The sequence below is a fragment of the Fusarium subglutinans genome (assembly GCF_013396075.1).
Source record: "Fusarium subglutinans strain NRRL 66333 chromosome Unknown NRRL66333_c0000201, whole genome shotgun sequence".
Taxonomy (NCBI): domain Eukaryota; kingdom Fungi; phylum Ascomycota; class Sordariomycetes; order Hypocreales; family Nectriaceae; genus Fusarium; species Fusarium subglutinans.
In genome coordinates, this window is record NW_023502264.1 from 23,137 (window position 1) to 42,847 (window position 19,711).

The 19,711-nt window shown below is 48.8% G+C and overlaps 5 protein-coding genes across 5 annotated transcripts; 1 reads left to right on the top strand and 4 right to left on the bottom strand.

Moving 5' to 3' along the window:
- Positions 1 to 919: 919 nt before the first annotated feature.
- FSUBG_11055 (3 4-dihydroxy-2-butanone 4-phosphate synthase) lies at positions 920 to 1,683 on the top strand (the record flags this gene model as incomplete). The annotated part of the gene is made up of 2 exons (XM_036675697.1): positions 920 to 980; positions 1,037 to 1,683. The coding sequence occupies 2 exons, from the start codon at positions 920 to 922 to the stop codon at positions 1,681 to 1,683; spliced, it is 708 nt and encodes a 235-aa protein (XP_036533452.1).
- Positions 1,684 to 2,524: 841 nt separating this feature from the next.
- On the bottom strand, positions 2,525 to 3,856 carry FSUBG_11056 (formamidopyrimidine-DNA glycosylase; the record flags this gene model as incomplete). Its single annotated transcript, XM_036675698.1, has 5 exons — positions 2,525 to 3,399; positions 3,457 to 3,506; positions 3,559 to 3,593; positions 3,643 to 3,782; positions 3,838 to 3,856. The coding sequence occupies 5 exons, from the start codon at positions 3,854 to 3,856 to the stop codon at positions 2,525 to 2,527; spliced, it is 1,119 nt and encodes a 372-aa protein (XP_036533453.1).
- A 2,224-nt stretch (positions 3,857 to 6,080) lies between these two features.
- FSUBG_11057 (uncharacterized protein) lies at positions 6,081 to 7,002 on the bottom strand (the record flags this gene model as incomplete). Its single annotated transcript, XM_036675699.1, has 3 exons — positions 6,081 to 6,345; positions 6,404 to 6,787; positions 6,884 to 7,002. The coding sequence occupies 3 exons, from the start codon at positions 7,000 to 7,002 to the stop codon at positions 6,081 to 6,083; spliced, it is 768 nt and encodes a 255-aa protein (XP_036533454.1).
- Positions 7,003 to 9,251: 2,249 nt separating this feature from the next.
- On the bottom strand, positions 9,252 to 10,886 carry FSUBG_11058 (transcription factor Ask10p; the record flags this gene model as incomplete). Its single annotated transcript, XM_036675700.1, has 3 exons — positions 9,252 to 10,499; positions 10,574 to 10,699; positions 10,791 to 10,886. The coding sequence occupies 3 exons, from the start codon at positions 10,884 to 10,886 to the stop codon at positions 9,252 to 9,254; spliced, it is 1,470 nt and encodes a 489-aa protein (XP_036533455.1).
- A 2,109-nt stretch (positions 10,887 to 12,995) lies between these two features.
- Positions 12,996 to 14,976, bottom strand: FSUBG_11059 (ROD1-O-dinitrobenzene calcium and zinc resistance; the record flags this gene model as incomplete). The annotated part of the gene is made up of 4 exons (XM_036675701.1): positions 12,996 to 13,823; positions 13,878 to 14,640; positions 14,707 to 14,850; positions 14,912 to 14,976. 4 exons carry the CDS (start codon positions 14,974 to 14,976, stop codon positions 12,996 to 12,998), a joined length of 1,800 nt encoding a protein of 599 aa, XP_036533456.1.
- Positions 14,977 to 19,711: the final 4,735 nt, after the last annotated feature.

Consider the following 19,711-nt stretch of genomic DNA (forward strand, 5'->3'; position numbering starts at 1 on the left):
GATAAGATAGTCTCGATGGACCCTGAAAAAAGGTCAACGATGACAAGAATCTAACAATTCGATCGCAGGGTACACTCAGACGGTTCCGCCATCGGTTCCACTACTGACTGCTCTGTCAAAGTCCAAGAATTTCTATCGTCTCTCGCTGACTGATGCTTCGCAATTCCTTAGTCCAACAACGTCTTCAGCAAAGCTGACATAATGGGCGAGCCAGAACTGACCAATCATAATCAGTATAGTACGACCCGAACTGCCCGATCAAGTAAAGACCCTTTTCAAATCACCAATGCATTGACATGTGAGCTCATCAGTGTCGACCACGAGTTCACAACCAATGGTTCCGAGGGTAAAGTAACTTGGTGTTCGAGTAAGTCCTCATAGGATTTGGGCTTACTTAGACCGGATAAGCCGGGCTCGATGCGTAAGGAAGCGAGCGGGAAATTCACCGCGCGGCTGTGATTAAGACCGGACTGCGGAGCGGGGCTTGGTTTGCTTTGGAGAAAAAGGTTGTGTCTGAATCATGCGATGCGAGAATCAAATGCCGTATCCGAGCATATTTGATAGTTGCAGCTCGCTCTCCATTGCCTGAATCTGAATCATTATTACTCACTCAGTCAGTCAATTCTTTGCTTACTCAACTTCTTCTTGGTGCTTAACAATCACCCAGACTAATCGGCTTCCATATCAAACTCCCCAGTAGAAAAAAAAGCAGTTCCGTTCCCCTCCTTCGTGCCGCTGCCGCTTCCGTCTCCGCCTCCGAACCCGCTCTCCTCGTGCGTCCCGTCGCAACCGTCGCATTCACAGTCACAAGCCGAGGTCGAGAATCCAGGTCTTCTCTTTGGAAATCCATTTGTTGCTCAACACTCAGTACCTTGCACTGTCCAATTCCTCTGCCATTATTCCCTATCACACCTCCAAGATGCCCGCAACAATCCCCCAGAACAAGTTTGACTCAATCCCCGACTCGATCGAGGCTTTCCGTACGTGGTTCCTATCCCTGCCTCATGTATCACTGCGCTAACATTGACTGTGACAGGAAATGGAGAATTCCTCGTCGTGCTCGATGACCCTTCGCGAGAAAACGAAGCCGACCTGATCATTGCTGCTGAAGATGTTACAACTGAGAAGATGGGTTTCCTCATCCACCACTCCTCCGGCTACGTCTGCGCTCCTCTCTCCCCCACTATCACTACCTCTCTCGACCTCCCTCAGATGGTCCCCAACAACCAGGACCTTCGAGGCACCGCCTACACCATCTCAGTTGACTCAGCCGACCCCTCCGTCTCAACCGGAATCAGTGCTCGTGACCGCGCTCTAGCCTGCCGCACACTTGCCGACCCTAATGCACGCCCTGATAGCTTCCGCCGTCCAGGTCATGTTCTTCCTCTGCGATCCCGCCCTGGTGGTGTCAGACAGCGACCGGGTCACACCGAGGCTGCTGTTGACTTCTGCCGACTAGCTGGCAAGGCACATGCCGCGGTTATTTGCGAAATTGTCGACGTCGGCGAGGAAACTCCTGGCCAGGCTCTTCGTCATAACCATGGCATGTTGAGAGGCGAGGATTGTATCACTTTCGCCCGAAAGTGGGGTTTGAAGGTCTGCACCATTGCTGATTTGGTCGCCTACCTCGAGAAGACTGAGGGAAAGCTCGAGGCCAATGGCGCTGAGTCCAATGGCAACTAAATCGATATTATCATAGGAAATGGCTATTAGGAGAATTTGTTGGGAATATGGCGGGCGAGTGGCGGTTTGTTCTACTTGATTCATGTTCACACATATCCACAGGGCGGTTGATGGTTGACGATACCACCTTCAGTTGGTTCCTGTATTCTTGCATCTGTTTCTGGATTCCTGGGGGGTATTTGGCATAGACTGGGTTTCATGGCGTCCCGAAAAGTGGCGGTTGAAAAGACAACGAAAAAGATATCCCTCCTCTCACCCATGCATGCTTGTTCCTGGCTTTTAAGCTGGCGTTTTTAACTATGGTAATTTGTGGCAGCTTCAGGTCCAGATTATGTCTGATTGTTGTCATTGGTTTATGCAGCTCCATGTCGTCGTGTTAATGTGAATATTATGCCCCTTGAAAGTTTGGGTGACTTGGTCAACTTTCTTATATCTACCCTACGCCATGCCACAATTTACAGGACTTGACGTGGTGTGAAAAGAAGGGTGGTGAGACTTATCGCGGTTGAACTTGCAATAGTTAATTGCTTAGAATGAAATGATGCCTAGTTCTATCAAACGACGTAGGTATACAACTCACGATGTGTGAGAAAGGAGAACACAAGGCAGACTGAATTATTATGTAGTAAGAACTCTGCGATCTTACAACGTTTGGAATTGGTCCAGGACTGGCTACAATCCTCTAACGGGGTATAGAACGAATGATAAACAACATCCAAGGTCTGTATCACAAGAACACCCGAAAGTTTTGAATGACCCAAACGCCTACACAAAACTAGGACAGACCAGCTTGGCCATTTAGCTACTCATCCTTTGCATTCTGAGTGCCAAGACAAGGCATCTACTTCCTTAGACGGGTGGATCTTCTTCGTCCGAGATCTGGCTGGGTTTCCTTGGCAGCATCTTCTGTCTTTATGGCGTCTCCATTCGTCTCCTTCTTGGTAGCCTTTATGCGCTTCTTCTTTGGAGGCTGAACGTTCTCCTCGGCTGCCTCTGGCGACTTCTTCCTTGATTTCTTGGGAGCTTTGATTTCGGCCTTTTCTTCGAGAGGCTCCTCTTTGATGCCGGGAGCTGTATTTCCTGTCTTCTTCTGTACCCCGGGCGCATAACAACTTGTCCGTCCGCCGACTGTAATGAAAGCCAGCTTTTCGCCATTGGGCAGCTTGGTCGCTGCGCCCTTTGCGCCCTTGCCCCATCTATAGTTGAAGAGCCAGTGTTGGGGGAATTCGTCTGAGTCTCCCAGTTTATCGACGGCTGTTTGGCACACATAGCGGATCATTTCATAGAGAGTGGCGATTTGAGCATCGTTGAATTGATCGGAATATTGCTCAGGGTGGAGATGAGCTTGGTATAGTGTTTCGTCAGCCACCCAATTACCAATTCCACTTATCATCGCTTGGTCTAGTAAGAGGGCCTTGATAGGGACATGGCGGGCTCGCATCTTGGAACGCAAGTAATCTTCGGTGAAGCGATCAAGGTCGACAACCGGATCCGGTCCGTTCTCTACCAGAGGCGAATGCTTCCTTATCTGGTCTCCGGGGCAGTCGACAAGTCGCACGCGACCAAACCTACGAGCGTCTGTGAAGGCTACTTCTGAATCCTCGGTCCTGAACTGGAACTTCCAGAACTTGGGCGGCCATTGTTCGTGTTCACCCTCCTTCATCTTCTTATAGTAGTTGGTATATGCTGTCTGTTCACCCTTGATGTGCATCCAACCTGTCCATCTGATTTAGTATTGTTTTGTTGGTTTCGCTTCTTGCGAGACTTGCCTACCTGTCATTCCAAAATGCATTACTAGATGCGGGGGTTTGTCAAGAGTTATCCTATAGTTGGTAAATGAGGTTGATCTTAGAACAACGCTGTGAGTTGGCTCACCAGAAGTATTTCCCCTGACTTCCTGCAGAAACGATCTATAACGATGAGCATGATGAACGCGAGTTGCAACAGGCGATTCCTAACCTTCTTCCCCTTCAAGGCAGTTTCTACTTCCTCACCACTTGTACCAACTTTGCCAAACACATTCTTGTCATCTATTGCAGAAGCGGATACGATGTGTTTCCCCACCACATGAAGGCGTAGGAAATGGACGATACGGGCAACTGTTTCAGGCTCAGCATTGGGATATTCATCTCGGAATTTAAGTCTCAAACGGACCTTCTGCGATCTCGGGCATCTTTTTATACGATAAAAAGTTGGTATATTGTGTCTACGGGCGGTATGGAGGAAGTAATGGCGTCACAGACTCAAGTTCACGAAAGGCGCGCGAGGATGAACGCGATATCACGTGATGGCAATCGAGGATCAGGGTCACCTCAATTTGTTCACCAACCTCCCCAGATTTCAAGGAACAATTCTTGCCGCTCCACCCAAGTCCTTGTAGTTTGAGAGCTGCAATCTTAAAATACAGTAGAAGAGATCCATATTTCACTAAGTTTTCTCAATGTGGACCGTTTCTTAGTCGTCGTTCGTCGCCGAACATTATACTTCTGCTTTGCTAGGGAGATGCGGCGGCGGAAGAATAAGGGCCCGTGCTCCCCACATTGCAACTTTTGTCCGAGCTTTTTCTCTACAAAAACTTTCACTCCTCCAAGCTTCTTTAGTTTTTCTCAACAACACAAAAACAATCAATCAATCAATCAATCAAGCTGAGGTATGTTCTACATGGCGCAATATCTTGCGCGGCTACTCCTCTCTTCCTGATGACACTCTACACCGCAAACTAGAGTCTTTGACCTAAATGGAATGAAACCTCTTTTTTTTACACGTCAGTCTGAAAGACTTGGATCTCGCTTTCGCTTTTGCACGTTGCAATTTCTGAACACACGCTGACCTTTAAATAGCTCTTTCATCACCAAGCGGTGGATCATTGTGAGAATGCTCAAGCTTTCCCTTGCGTCCGACATGGGCTGAAATGGTACGTTCATATCCAGCGTCTCCCGTCGCATCCTACCGCATCTCTCGTGATGATCATTTCTTTTACAATATACGCTGGAAATTACCGGCTGAGTTCTTCTTTGACGATATAAAATGGCTATTTCTGATTGAGACTCTCTCTTCACACTTGTTGTCATACATGTAGTAGCTTGCGCTGACCTGACAAAAGTCTTCACTAGCAAGGTATGCGATATCTCATCTCGACCCGCACCCGACCTTTCATGATGAAGCGGCACTGGGCTCCGAATCATACCACATGAGCAAGAAAAGCCACTTTGCGGCAGGCCTAGAAAACCTCGCCCACTGACTCGTCACCATCTACTTTCACTTGTTGGATGTTTTCGGGCCATTGAGGCTAACCTACCTCGAGTGCTAGTACTCTGCAACTCAAACATATTATTCAGGTTTCTCTGGGTTTATCTAACCGTAAGTCAATTTTTACACATTTCAGCAGCATCCTCGCTTCCTGATGAACCCTTTAGATGACGAGTCTTATACGAGTTTTCGATGCAGACACAATCTTACTTTACCATTCATGCATTTCCTGACACGCGATTCTTTTGCAAATTTTGCTCGCAAGCACTAAGCGACTTGTGCTAACCAATTCTCAGATAATCAAGACGTGAGTAGTCGACTGGCCCCTGCATTCGCATTTCACATCATCTCTATGATGATTCAAAATGAAAACGACAAGCATATGTCCGAGCTCACGCTACGACGACAATTCATTTATCCCCTGATCGAGATGCTTCACGACACGTCAATGCAGTCTTTTCAGCGATAGCGACTGACATTTCGAAAGCATACTCAAAGTTTCTCCTTACTCACTCCGCTGTGGGCTTGATTACAGCATCAGGTTAGTTTTCTCTTGTCTTACGTTTCCTCAATCGCTCTTACATGATGTTACAATATCACGACGGTCAACGTAGCCATATTGCTTTGACGATAACGCCTGTGACAAGGCACCTTACCCTGAAATTCCTATCGCATTCCTCTTTCGATGTTCATAAACGCATTTACGACAAGTCGCTAACATGACTTTCAAGGTTTACAGTCAAAGCATTTTCAAAGAGTGCTATCGTAGATGGTGTGGATGGTTGTCACGCCGCACCTGTATGACCAACTTGTCAAGTGACAAGCTGTAGCATGCCTGTTCTCGTACTCTTGAGATTAGAGGCCAGCTTGATCGCTTCACGCTTTATCACGAAGCAAGAATGAAAATAACGGAATCAATCAACAAAACCAGTAAGTAAGAATAAGCTAGAATAATATCCATGATAGGGTAACGTATATATTCAATATGAGACGTTCCAAGATCAACTGTTTGTCCCAGCTGCTGAACCAATGTCTCTGAAAGGAGTGTGACCCAACGATGTTCCCCTCTATCCTTGAACGTACATGTCCCGTCCCAGAAAGATCGTGTTAGTCGATTTCACCCTTGCTGTCAGTCGTCTACATATATTCTACCCCTGTGCTACACCGTGATAGCCAACCATGTGGTGAAGTAGATCCCCTGGGTTTGGTCTGCCCACTGACAAGTCTGGAGCTCGCAAGCCTGACCGGAGTCCAGCATCACGAGGGTACAGCGGCAGGTCAGGTACATACCGCGGGACCATACTCTCAAAGTGTGGTCGGTCAAAGGACTGCGGAGGGTTGTTGAGATACGATGACTGACCTCGAGACACTGGCCAGCTCGAAGCCTCGTTATAAGACTGGATTGGCATGATTCTGCACACGCCATGTCAGTGATTTGGTTCGGGGCACTTGGCAGAGGGATTATACGCACGATGGCAACATGGCTTGAGCGGTCTGGGAACTGCGAAGCATGTCTATGTCCAGGCCCTCCCACAGCGGGGCTCGGGAAGCATCAATCTTTGCCTGCGCATCGTCTTGAGACCGCATCTGGTCCTGGAAGAAGTTTGGGTAGAGGATGGGCTGCTTCAGCACCGGCAGAGGTTTCTGCTCTGATGAGCGTCGGCTTACAGAGCTGGAGCCGGACGAAGAAGCCGGCGAGCTTGCCTCTTCTTGTTTTATGATGACGTCTGCAAGAGACTGTGATGGAGAGAGAGACAGGCCTTTGTTGACGGATCGACGACGGCGCTCTTCTCGTTTCTTGCAAGTATACTTGCCTACTCCCCAGATGTCAAAATGCTGTCGATATGAGCGGATTCTGTGACGATAGTCAGCAAGACAGTCTCTCATAGCGTTTCCGATGTATTTGACGAGAACGAGCTGTTGTCTTGGGGGAAAGAAGAAGTAAACTCACGAAGCGTCAAAGTTGTACTTCAACTTCATAATGTTGCGGACATCCTTGAGTGTTCTACCCTCCTTGATGTACAACTTGGTGATAGTCCCTTGATACTCGTTCCATGGCTTGGCCATCATCTTGGCTGCGAATTGGATTGTTTAGATGCTTTGTGGTGGGTGTTGAAGTGGTGAGTATGGCCTTTGGATTGCTAAGTGTTGGCTGTGTCCGATGTGTCTTGCTCCTAGCCCGGGACAATCAAGGCTTTGGCAGCAGGAACAGGGTTGACGAGCATCGAGGTATACAAATCAGTGATACACGAGTTTTCCCCTATTGGTAAGGTAAGTGGATGAGGTCTTTGTCAGAGGTTCTGAGGATGGTTGGGTTGAAGCTGAGGGTGATGGGAAGTTCTGTATAACCTTCCAGGATATGGAGACGCAACGGAAACGAGACTAATCGAGGAGGACAAGAGAGGACATTGAATAGGGATAGGGATAGGGATAGGGGGGGACCAAGCCAATCTACTGGTCTTCTATCATCTCTTTTAGTTGCTTGCCAGAGCCTTATTCGGTACTTGTGTTGCAGTACTCTTTTCACAGCAAGTCTGTCAGAGCCTGTACAATCAAGAGGCGTTTAAGGCGTCCGCGCGAGGCAGACACTCGATGATGGATAAAAATGATGTGAAAGCGGTTGAACTCGCAATTCCTGTTGGTTTATAAAGCAGGGCGGACTTGTGCAGGTCCTTTTTCAACTGTGCCTTGTATAGGTAGGTATAGAAGGTAAGCTCATGATGGATGGTCCCGGCCGGAGATAATGAATGTACTCCAAGCTTGTGCTACAATTCTTCTGAAACGACTGCGTCCTTGGATTTGCCCGACGTGAGAGGAGAGGAGAGGAGAGGATGGGGGTTTAGAAGAGGGTGTGAGGAATTAGGCAGATAGTTCGTCCTTCAGCCTCATCTGTGCTACGCTGTGCTGTGCTATGTTGTGTTATTCCGCCCGCACTCACACACACATATACATACACACACACACACAGTTGTGATGGACTATCAACTCCTTAATGACTCAACTGTTTAAAAAAGAAAAGAAGAAAAAAAACAAGTATAGATCAAGTTATGCACATCTTGTAATATCCAATGCTTACAGGAACCAAATCCTTGAATGACAACTCATATTCGTCTTATATTCACTTTCTATACCTATAGCTCTCCAATCCCTGCATCAGGATCGATCGCCTTGGCTGCCCACCCTTCTTCATATTCCTCTTGGAGCTTCGAGGCATCTAAAGCGCGTGGCTTCCAGAACTCGCCCTGCTTAGTCTGTACAGCCAACCAAGTGCCTTATACCCAGCCTCAGATAGCCGAAACGATTGGCAACCAAGACATGAAAGGTGTGATGTAACCCAACCCAGCCCAGCCCGAACGAAGGTGATTGATGTTGTGCATTGTTCGCCTCATATCTGTCATCGATCGGTCTCTTATATACATCCATTCCCCGCGTCAGTTGCACTTGTTCTACCTTGTCATCGTCATGTACTTTCTCACAGCCACTGGTTCGCATCTTGACGATAATGCATCGATATCGTCGCGTCCTGCGATGATACTGCCAAGAATGCACTTATTCAGCCATGCTTACTTTACTTACTCTCGCACAGAGGAACACGCGTACCCCTTCAGCTGGGCTTCTATGAGATGGCGTATATACATGCCGTGTTCCTCAGCTCAACATGCAGTGCCTTGTGATTTGGTAATGCACAGTGATATCTGCCGCATCTGAATCACGGCATCACAGCCAAGGATAGTCTTTTCAATCGATTAATACCTATAAGCCAAGTAGAATCTCGTCCAAGTGACGAGGAATAAGAATCACAGCTGATCACGTCCTACCGCGCCCAAAGGAACCATAGCTTGGGTAGATAGATTGTCACATTGATCACTGTAAGAACAAAGTGTAGAAATGAAACTGTATAACATAATTCGAATACAGGTTAAGCAACTAAGTAGGTATAGAGGCATAAGCCAACTTGAGAACAACTCATCCAACGCACATCCACATTAATTTCTTCCTGTCACAATCCAACCCGCTGATAATAATCAAGGCAACAAGGACAGACTCTAAATATCAATATCATGAGTCTCGACTTGCTCTTTTCAACCATCTTCCCCTCAAACCACCAAAGCCACGTCAACAGCATCGTCACCAAACGATATAATGCCCCTGCCATTGCCAGCCTCACTTTGTACCACAGTCAAATCAAGAGGCGAAAAAACAATTGTTGCCTGTGTATGCAGGACTGGGTATAGAGAACTCCCTCCATTAAAAATCAATTGTGCAGGGCCTCCCACGCAACGGCTGTCACCCTTCGTCCGCCTCATTCAGGCTTCTCTCTAGATTGCCGTCTCCTTCTTTTCAGCTGCCACTGGGGCGGCTACGGGAGCTGGTACTGGTGCAGTAGCGGCAGCAGGAGCCTCGCCGCCGACAACACCAGCCTCTTGAGCGCCGTGCTCAGTAACAGGAGTCACGGGAGACTGGACCTTGGCGTCGATGGGGTCAGCTGTAGCCTGAGGGTTGGGCGACGTGGGTGTAGATCCAGCAGGGCTGGAGCCGGTGCTCAAAGGAGCTGTACTCTTTCCACATTCTGCGAGAACCTGGAACCATTTCTGAGCATCGGCAGCTGTGTGCGCCTTGAAGTTGAGCTCAGTTGAGCCGGTAAGCTTGCTGCTCATGGTCTTGGACTTGTCCTTGCCCTTGACGCTGAACTTTTCGCCCTGGACAGTGCCAATAACGGCGTCGGGGAGGTAGATGGATAGCTCCGGCTTGGGGTCCTGGCGGTTGTTATCCGAATCCTTGAACTCATGGAGGAACTTGGAGGGCGTGACCACGTAGTAACCTGTCGAGTAGCCCCAAGATAGCTTGTTGCGCGACTTGCGCTCCAGGGAACCCTCGATCAGAGCCCTGGTCGCAACGTGATCCATGTTGGGGAACTGGATCGCGTCAACAGAGCGGGCGGGCTCGTTGGGGTCGACGAGGCGGTCGGCGCTACGGGTCTTGAAGGCATTCCACTCAAAGTCAGGGGTGACACGTTGGATGACCGAGAGCTGGTCGTTATACAGAGCGCGTGTCTTGTCGGCCTGACCGCCAGCAAGTTGTGTGAAGGCCTCCATGGCTTGCTGGACAACCTCAATGACGTGAGCCTCGAAGCTCTGGAAGTTGTTCTGAACAGCAATCAGGTCATTTCGGTGGTTGTTCTCGGCAATGACCTGGCTGTTCAGACGGTGCAGGACACCGCGGTAGACGACATAAGGGTCGTCGTGGCTGTTGAGGTGACCTCCAGCAGAGTCGAAAGACGCCGCATGTTGCCCGAGCAGCTCTATCTGTTTCTGGGTGGTGTTGCGAGCCTTGTCAACTTCCTTTGCGCCCTTCTCGGCGCCATGGGCGAGCTCCTTGGCCTTGTGCTTGATCTCCTTATGCAAGCGTTCGAGGACGGGGAGGACAGAGCCCTTGATACTCTTTTCGGTTTCGATGTTGGTGTTGATGAGGGATTGCGTGTTGGAGCGCATGTTCTCGAAGAAGCCAGCAACGCCGCCCAGGCTCTGGTCGAAGTGGTGGCCCTCCTTGAGGGGGTTGTTGATGGCCTATTGCGCCTCGAGTTAGTGACCAAGGTCTACTGAAGTATGGGAAGTTAGAATTGGAATTGAGTTAAGCTCACCTTGAGCGCCCGCTCATATTCTTTGGCGTGGTGGCCGTGGATCTTCTCCATGGCCTTCATGTACTCCTCTATGTAGCCAACAGCATGTTTCCATGCCTGGAGTCGCTCAGCAAGCAAACCAGCAGTCTATTCATTAAGAGGTCAGCTCAGATCTCTTCCAAAGTTTGCGCGCTCGTTCTGCATCGCATGTCGTACAGGGACGTCTCAGGTGACATACGCTTGAGGGATCAACTTCGGGAATGGCATCTTCGCTGACGTTGCTAAAGCCAGTTGTAGCCCTCGAGGGCAGGTCGGTTGTTGTAGGAGAAGCCATGTTGGGTGATGGGATAGTAAGAGTTTTGGTGTAGTTGGTGTCCAAGGGGGGCGACGGACAATGCGTAGGATTATATGGATATGGATTGAATTGGAGAGTTGAGATTAGACTTGGCAGACAGGGAGGGAGGGAGGGAGGGAGGGAGGGAGGAGCCGAGGGGTATCACAGTCAAGGGTTATGAGCTTCTTTTCTGATCCTCTTTGCAGGGGTCGAAATGGGGAAGGGAAGAGGGAATATCACAGGGTGATTTATATGGAATAGAAAGAGGTTGAATACTAATCAGTTCCTGGTTTTCTTGGCGGGAGACAATCAACTAAAAGTTAGATCATCAGGCTAATGTTGAAGTCGTGGATAAATACCTACCTAAATAATGTGCTGTGCTGTCCCGTCTGTACAGTATGTACAACTTGGAGATGATCGCCAGGAGAGCTCATATGACGTCGAGATTTATTAGGCCAGTGCCGCCAGTCTTAGCTGGGAGGGAAGGAGGGGTTGTTGAGACAAGCCATGAAGAGCTGAAGGTCCAACGCTAATAAAAAAAAAGAGGCCAACCAACAGAAGGCAGGTTAGTACTAGGTAGGTAGGTAAGTACCTAGAATATAGGTGGTCTACCGTGCTAAGTCGGTGAGAAAAGGTACGAGAGAAATATATTTTAGTACAAGTTAGCCATTTCGAGATCCTGTTTTTAAAGAGCTCCAACATGAGATATTAATGAAGTGTAGGTAGGTATCCTTTGATGCAGCCGGGTCCTTCAAGTGGTACATCGTACTCATGCAACATTGCAATACACTCTGTAGTCTCTGTATACCCTCAAAAGCTCCAGTTTCAGCTATCCAAGGATCATCACCAGCACCAGCACCAGCACCAGCATCAACAGATGCTCGTTCTCCTCTTCTTCAAGCTGATCACGTTGCATCAAATCTCCGAGAATCCAGTCACTAGCGGCAAGTCAATCTATCCCTTAACCCTCACAGTCATAGCGTGTCGAGACTGCCATGAACACCAAGATAAACCCATCACCAGGCCCTCATAGATATCTCATCTCAGGTCATGACGTCAATCGCCCTTCAACTGCCGCAAACTCTGGGCGTGGTCCCTTGAACTTGTCCTCGGGGTGCAAGAAGACTTCTGACGTTAAATTCAGGTGCCAAAATTACTGAGTCTAAGATTCACCAAAGCTATACTAAAGCTATACTAAATTTATCTAAGCTGATCTGAAGACTTTTGTCACCTAAGATAGAGGTCCTAGTCTAAGTTTTATTACACCCCCTTGCTTGTGTCGCACCGATACCTTGACTAGGACAAGCTTGGTATAGATGCAACGAATTGTGTGCCCGTCTCAAAGCTTGGCCTTGGCTCCCTCTCTCGAAATATCAATCCCTTGATCATGATACAATTACTAGTTATATCTTTTCTAAAAATGACACTATAAAGTATAAAGTATGGAATAGGATCTCTTACAGACATAAATTGTCTTGTCCACAGCAAGCTTCCATCACCAAGACGACCTCTTCTTCACCAAACTCACGCGAGTTCTTCCAATCCTTCTCGATAACAGTTGTGCCAACACACCACCACCATCGCCGGTAGATCGAGTTAATAACACGCACTAAACAGTCCAACAAGCTTTTGCTCGGATGTCACCGAGTGCCCAAGAATTTCCTTCACTCGCCACCAAGTCACAAGCGCCCCTTATGTCATTATCGACAAATAGTAACCATTTATCATCTCAAGATATCAGTTTCTGTAATTCCATGTCAACTTCATGCCAAAAGATTTTACTGGTCGTTACTCAGTCTGAATATGCCTTGAACAATTTGTTCATTTCTTCTCTGCTATCATATCCTGAAAGGGTATTAATTATACAAGTGTCATCCTTCATCCATCGTTTTCCCTGTGCATTGTTCTGGGCCTAATATTGTGTAAATATCATCCGAGCCAAAGAGCTCGTCACCAAAAGTACGCCTTATCTATAGTTCCCATGATTCGAGGCCTCCCATAATTGAAAACATAAAAACACCGGCAAGCCCTGTGAGGCTTATGAAACATACCCAATCAAGCGACGTCCATGTGTGTACAAAGAAACAAAAGGTAAGTCAAGCTGCCTATCTAGACAACTTGATTCCGGTTCTGCGAGGGATGCATCCTTCGGTAGGTTGAGGCATCATCCGTGTAAGCGCGGCCATTGCCAATCCAACTGGATGGGCGCGATATATGCAGAGTATGATCCTCACCGTCCTGGTCCTCGGATATTGTGCCCAGAGGATCTGCTGGGTAATCCGTAGCAGGCGGTGTCCTAGGAGCGCTCAGCGCCGTCTGATAATCGGGCAGAAGCAGGTCCCCAGTACCAGCACGTGAGCGAGCTGGGGTTTTGACAGCTGTCTGGTAACTAGGGACTTTGTTGAGCTCAGTCAAATCAGAGACATCGAGATCGATGTGCTCAGCAGAGTTGCGTGATGAGTCTTCGGAGCTGTTGCTTCTGGTGAGTGCTGCGGTCGCAGGTTCCGATCTCGGAGCTAGGCCTTGGGGTGCAGACGTGGGGGACATGAAGCCAGGCGTGCCTAGTGAGCCCAGAGAAGTGGACGAGGTCGTTCTTCGAGAAGGATCCAGCGATACATCAGCCAATCGAGATGAAAGTGCCGCAGGTGTGATAGGTAGGCTGTGGGCAAGTCCTGCGAGGTTTTCATTCGAGCCTGCTCGTGACTGTGCGTAGAAGGGACTGTTGACGCCCGACTGAAAGCCGGGCGTCTGGAAGCCACTAACGTCAACGTCCTCATACAACTGATCAAGAACATGCTCTCCATATCCGGGGGGAGCAATCGTCGAGAGTTCTCGCTCGTTGTTAGGTGTGGTTGGTGACTGGTCGACGAGGTTACCCTCCTCATCGAGAGGCATGTTGGGTGAGATAAAAATTGACACAGGAAGTGTTGCGCGAAGCTGCGAGAAATGTTAGTGAACCAGAACTCATCGCACTTTCGAACATCATCTTACCTCAGAAATGTGACCATCGGGATTGCAAAGAGCAACGGTCAGCTTGATTTTGTGACGGATCTTGATGCCGTGGTGGTTCAGATCTTGAACGCACTGGCGAAGTCTCTTAGGCAAGTTCAGCTTTTTGGTTACCGCCCAGCCTTCTTGACCAGTATCCTCAATCATATCTTGCCAGTGCTCTTCTCTCGAAACCTCAAACTTCCACATCGAGACCTCACGTTCTGTTCGGTGCTCCTTAGTGCCATAACCTGAGCCAGATCCTTGGACATAGCACTCGCGGACTTCCATCAGCCGTGCCGTGATATCGCCCAGCTCGAGCCCTTTGAGTAGGGGTGTGAATCGCATCTCCATTGTGACCAAGCCGCCGAATACTACGGCCTTTTGGGGGATGATGATGGAGTAGTCAACCTTGTTGGGCCAGATGTTCTCAACACTCATGGCGTGGAGGAATTCCAGGGCGCCTGGCTCTAATGTTCGGATGATTCGAAGGTGTTTGTTGGCGTGCAGATCGTATGCAAGTTTTCCGCGTCCGACGGTTGCCCTGAGTCTGTATGTGATGGATGCTTCGGGAATGCCCTCAACACTCTCAGCCATGTTGCCGGGAAGCGTGTATTCGAACGGCCATTCGTAGTTACCGGCGGGGAGCGTCATGCTCTTGCCGTGTGTGCCGATAAAAGGCGCCCATCGGTGCTCGAGTATCGTTTGCGTCTTGTCAACCTTTTGGCCCGAAACACCAGGAGCGCTTCCTCTGGGATCAGCCCAGCTGCATAGAGTCAGTCGCTTTCCTCTAGAGAAATTGATCTTCAAGACGAGTCATAGAACAACTTACGTATGGCGCAAAGTTCCAACAAGTCGCAGTCTAACATCTTCGATTTTCAGGGATGTTTGTAGACACAAGACTAATGTGCCTTTGAGAACCTGACCAGATGATTCGTGGTCACTTCCACGGAAGACAATAAAATCGCTGTCTAGGCTGAACAATAGGCGCAGTCAGTAAGCAGTCTGAATCAAGTGATGGCTGAGGATCATCATACCGAATATCGAAAAGACTATACGAGTTACGCCCCGTCACTGAAGCGAAGGGCTTAAAGGACGGCATGATAACGTATTGTGTCGTATAAGTGGTTGTGATTTGCTGCAAAGCAGCATGGGAAGGGGGGGGCAAAAGGGGGAATTGGCTGGTGATATGCCAAGAAGGGGAACTAGAAGGAAAAGAAGAATAAATTGGAGGAGACGGAACGCTTTTATTTAGGATCACGGCTAAGTTCAGTCGAGCGAATGCGCAAGGTGACGAGCTGCTGCAACAGCGCAAGCCACGCACGAGTCGGCGGGATGTGTGGATACGGACGGTACAGCCTCTAGAAAAGTTGAGTGGGGCTGTGAGATCAGGAAAAGTCCAAACCCACGAGGGTCAGGTTAAACAAGGGTTGCGTTTGGAAGTTCCATGCAATGGGAGGCGACAAGACGATAGCGCGAAGCAGAGCAGATCAAGCGGCGCGGCGTTTGGTGGAGTCAGGATTGCGATTTGATGCGATATCTGGATATGTAAAAGTTGAAAAAGAGGGTCCTGTTCTGATAAGACGCCCACCGTGTCGGTCTCACTAAAGATTTCTCATTCAGATGAACCTGGCATGTATGTATGGAAAAAGATATGGGTAATGATGGAGAGGCTACGGGCAACAAGCAGACGGAACAAGTTAGATGGGACAACAGTGATCGGGGGCGACAATGATCCTTCTTTTACAGTCGCAGGGGTGTGGAGCTTGAATTGCGTGTGAATCCTGAAAAAGATCATGGGAAAATGAAAAGAAGTTGGAGAGAATAGAAAAGATTAGCATGACATTTGATGTATGCATCTCTCTGGCTTTGATCATGACCAGCCGGATGTCCTCTCTCAGAGACAGAAACAGACTGGAACCAGGCAATCCCTCCGCTCAGTGATACCACCCCTGCAATGCTTTCGTTTAGGGCATGGTCCAAGCCTCTTTGAGGTAGTGATAACTGATAACAAGGCCTATTCTGCCCTGCCGACAGCTTCATCACAGTTACCGTACACAAAGCCGACATGGCGCGGTTGACGCAGGAAAGTGCTGTGCTGTAACGGTAATTACGGTACAGGACAGGTTTGCCCTGCTGATCTGGCTGCAAGTGTCATGTATCATCTCTTCGTACATCGTACGTGCCGGAAGGTTGCGATGGTAAACGGGCGTCGGATGTTGGCGGGCCGGAGGAAACGGGAAACGACGAAACGTCAACAACAAGCCGCCTTGGACATCAAATTTGAGATAGGTAATGTATCGCGGTCTTTCATCGCCGATAAGAGGGTCCCAAAAGACCAGGCTGCTTGTAATTTGTCTCGGCCTCGTTTGTCTTACTAGCGAGAACCACTGTGGTTAGGCCAGAGCACGCAAGACACTCAAGTACAATGCTGAGCAAGGCCAAGACGTTTGAGGTCCTGTAACGGACAAGGGATAGTGGGGCGGAGACGCCGCCGAAGTGCTTGAGGCTGGTTTGTTGCATGAGTCGGGACGATTCGTGCTGTGCTATCGAAGCCTGATGGAAGCTTTTTGCCCTGCAGGTTCAACGCTGTGCCGGGCGTCTGTGCTGCGTGGCGTCGTAACGCCGAGAATTGATGATGGTGGTAGATAGATAAATATCCGCAAGTACCTGAGCATCTCCATTTTAAATAAAAAGATGACGATGATTGGAATTGCTTCATTTCAGAAAATCATTAATTGGTATGGCCCTCTAAGAGAAACCTTTGTGTTGGCCACGGCAGGGTCAGCATCCATGAGGTGTGCGCCTGCCAAATGGTGTCATTGTTGAGGACTTCTCCAATTAGGATACGATTCGGAAGGCACAGCCAATTCAGCACGACAAAACCGTAACAGTTCCATTACTTCCATTCACCTTAACTACTACCTGCCCGTACATAACAGGTGTCGTTATCCCTGAGAATCAGTAAATCTATACATACTACCTATCTCTTTCCGACATCACCAGTCAATGGATGTCACGATGCCTCGAGTCAGAGACATTAAAGCCGGTCTATTATCGTGGAACGGGCAAATGTACTGTACGTACCTCATCGAAGAACTGAGGTGAGGCCGACAGCCTCTACGACCCCCACGCCGCAACCCCCAATACGATTCGATACCAAACCAGGACCAACTACTCCTTGGTTCATCCTTCGAGCTGTTCGACCTTGATTCAAGGACAAGAATGAATTCTGCAAACGGCGGGATCACAGACTTGGGAGTCATGCCAGGAATGCATCGAGTTTGGCAATGACTTGCAATCTCGAAACTATCTTGTCTATTCTTCTTGCGGCTCCGCTAATCTCTACGTAGTCCTTTTCTCAGGCCAGGATAAGTACATAGCCTGCCAGGCATGTTGTTGTGGCGCCCGGCCATAGCACGGGATGTTTTCTGTCGTGGTTGAATATTCGCTATCGGGTCGTTGCTTATCACGAAACGAGGCTCTCGGCCAACCATATTTGTCACATTATCCCATCGTGGGAACTGAACTGACGCCTTTGTCGCCATACAAGCTGTCTGATGAAACTTACTTGCTATTCTGGTGATCTTTCGCACGCACGGCAGTAATTGCTACTTACCATATGATTCTCAGCCGTAGCACAATGATTGGCACATGCACTGGGCAAATACGGAACATGCAGTTCTAGAATTGGGGGCACGACACGAGACCACTCCTGCGACACCCTTCTGCCTCTAGTAAGTCATGATACCCAACCGAGATGGACTGAGCATCTGAAAGCTGGAAATAGTCAGGTCTCGATTGGGAGGCCCCAGACTTTGAACGGAACGGCCCCTGTCCCGGAATTTCTCTGAGGTTATTTCATACCAGCACTATTGGGGTAAACATGTCGAATATACGGAGTACGGTGATTCGATCTAGATCACAATAATCACGCCAGGGAAGGCAGAATCCAGAGTCACCTTTAGCCGGACAAACGAGAACAGTCTGAACTATGTATGCATATGGTGAGGGGCCATTCTCTTGACAGTCCTTGCTGACTATCGGTTACTGGGACCGGGAACAAATACGAACTCGCTTTTTACAAGTGCGGTTTCAGACACCATTGACTGTGTCTCTCAGTCAAGCAGCTTGACCTGGCTGCCTGCCTGCATTATGCATTGCACTTTGACAGCATCCATGTCGCATCTGATGAGCTAGCTTCAGCTTGGCTCAGTCAGCTCCATTGAACAAGCGCCCGTCGACGGCCCCTATACCCGTTGATAAAGCACCGAAACGACGGGTCGCCGACAAGAAGATCTAGCTCATTAAGACCACTCATGAGTTCGGTTGTATCTCTTTGGGCTAATCAGTTTGTCCGTGGCGGTGCCACATCAGTTCAGCCTCAGGTACTCAAACTTTATCTCATGAAGGATATCGTTTCCAGATTCCGGCGTCGATATGCACGTTACGGAGATACAACGGCTCTGCATCGGCGTGCCATCAAAGCCGCCTCAGGTAATTACACCTCGGCAGCTCGGGTTACCTCTTGTGTCCTGGCATATCACATAGGGTTTCAACTTTTCAAGGCTCCAAAGACAACACATTTTCGCTAAAGCCTAGCGGAAACATTCGATGGGGTCTTTTGTTGCGGTTTTTATTCTCGAAAATTGGGCCTTCGATTTGGGAGCCCCAAGTACCTTACCGTACCGGACCTGTTACATGGATGATAGCAATCAGCCTTGTAAAGTACGCAAGCTCTGTGATCACCGCGCCAGGCGTAAAAGTTTTCCAGCTCAGCTTTTGGTTGGTTGATTTGCTGCAGACGGGGCCCGGAAATCCAAGACCGATAGACGCCAAACACCCATCAGACACAACACAGATGTACAATTTGTTTCCCGAGCCAATCACCCTACTAACCTAAGTGCTCAAGTAATGATTTCTCACTGTCCAACGAGTCACCGCAAGTTCAAAGATCAAACCGGTAGCCAAAGTAACATCCAGCAAATCTCATCATGACCTCTCATGAGAAGCTCATGACAGCGCAACAAGTTCATGATACATGCTCCATAACCAGTTCCGGCAATAGTCAGCTGAAGCCTCTTGGAATACTGTGACTTCATGATTCTCACGATCTATAGATATCATCGGCTTATATCTACACCTCTCTGCATTGTTCCAATGTTGACCACACGCCGTCAGGCGAGCCAGCCACCGCATGATGGTCTGCCCTGGCTGGCCCTTGTCCATCAGGTTTGGTTCGGCAACGGCCGTCTTAGTGGGCTGAGTAGCCCCTCCCTTTTCCCGATTTGCAAGGATGGTTTTCAATGCTTGTCCCTAGTCCAGCCAGCCACGTCAAGACGTGATAACCAGCTATTATTGCTAGTGATCGATTCAACCCTCTGCGTTTGAGGTTCAAGCTACGTTTCCACAGGACCTGGTCCTTGCTTTGATGCACGGGCGCCGTCGACTCGGTAGATGAGCACCGGGCGTACAATAAGCTCGCATTAGTGTGCGTGCACAAGTGTACAAATAATCGATTGGTGGCTCAGGTTGGAAATTCTTTGAAGATCGTCGACTGAGAACAAGATATCAAGATCTGATAACATGAGATGGCAGTATTTCGCATTGTCATGGTTACGCAGCTGCATGCGCGTCTCTCGACGCTGTCTCTTACGGAACGGACACTCGGATGCTTCAGCACAATACAATCTCTCGTCATTCTCGCAAATCTGACAGCTCTCGCTAACTAACACGAGAGATATCTCAGCCTCCTGCTTATCTAGAAACGTGCAGCAATTGGATGTATGTAATCGTTACGTGCGCTAGTCTAGTGTCTGGAGATCCACTGGTATCTC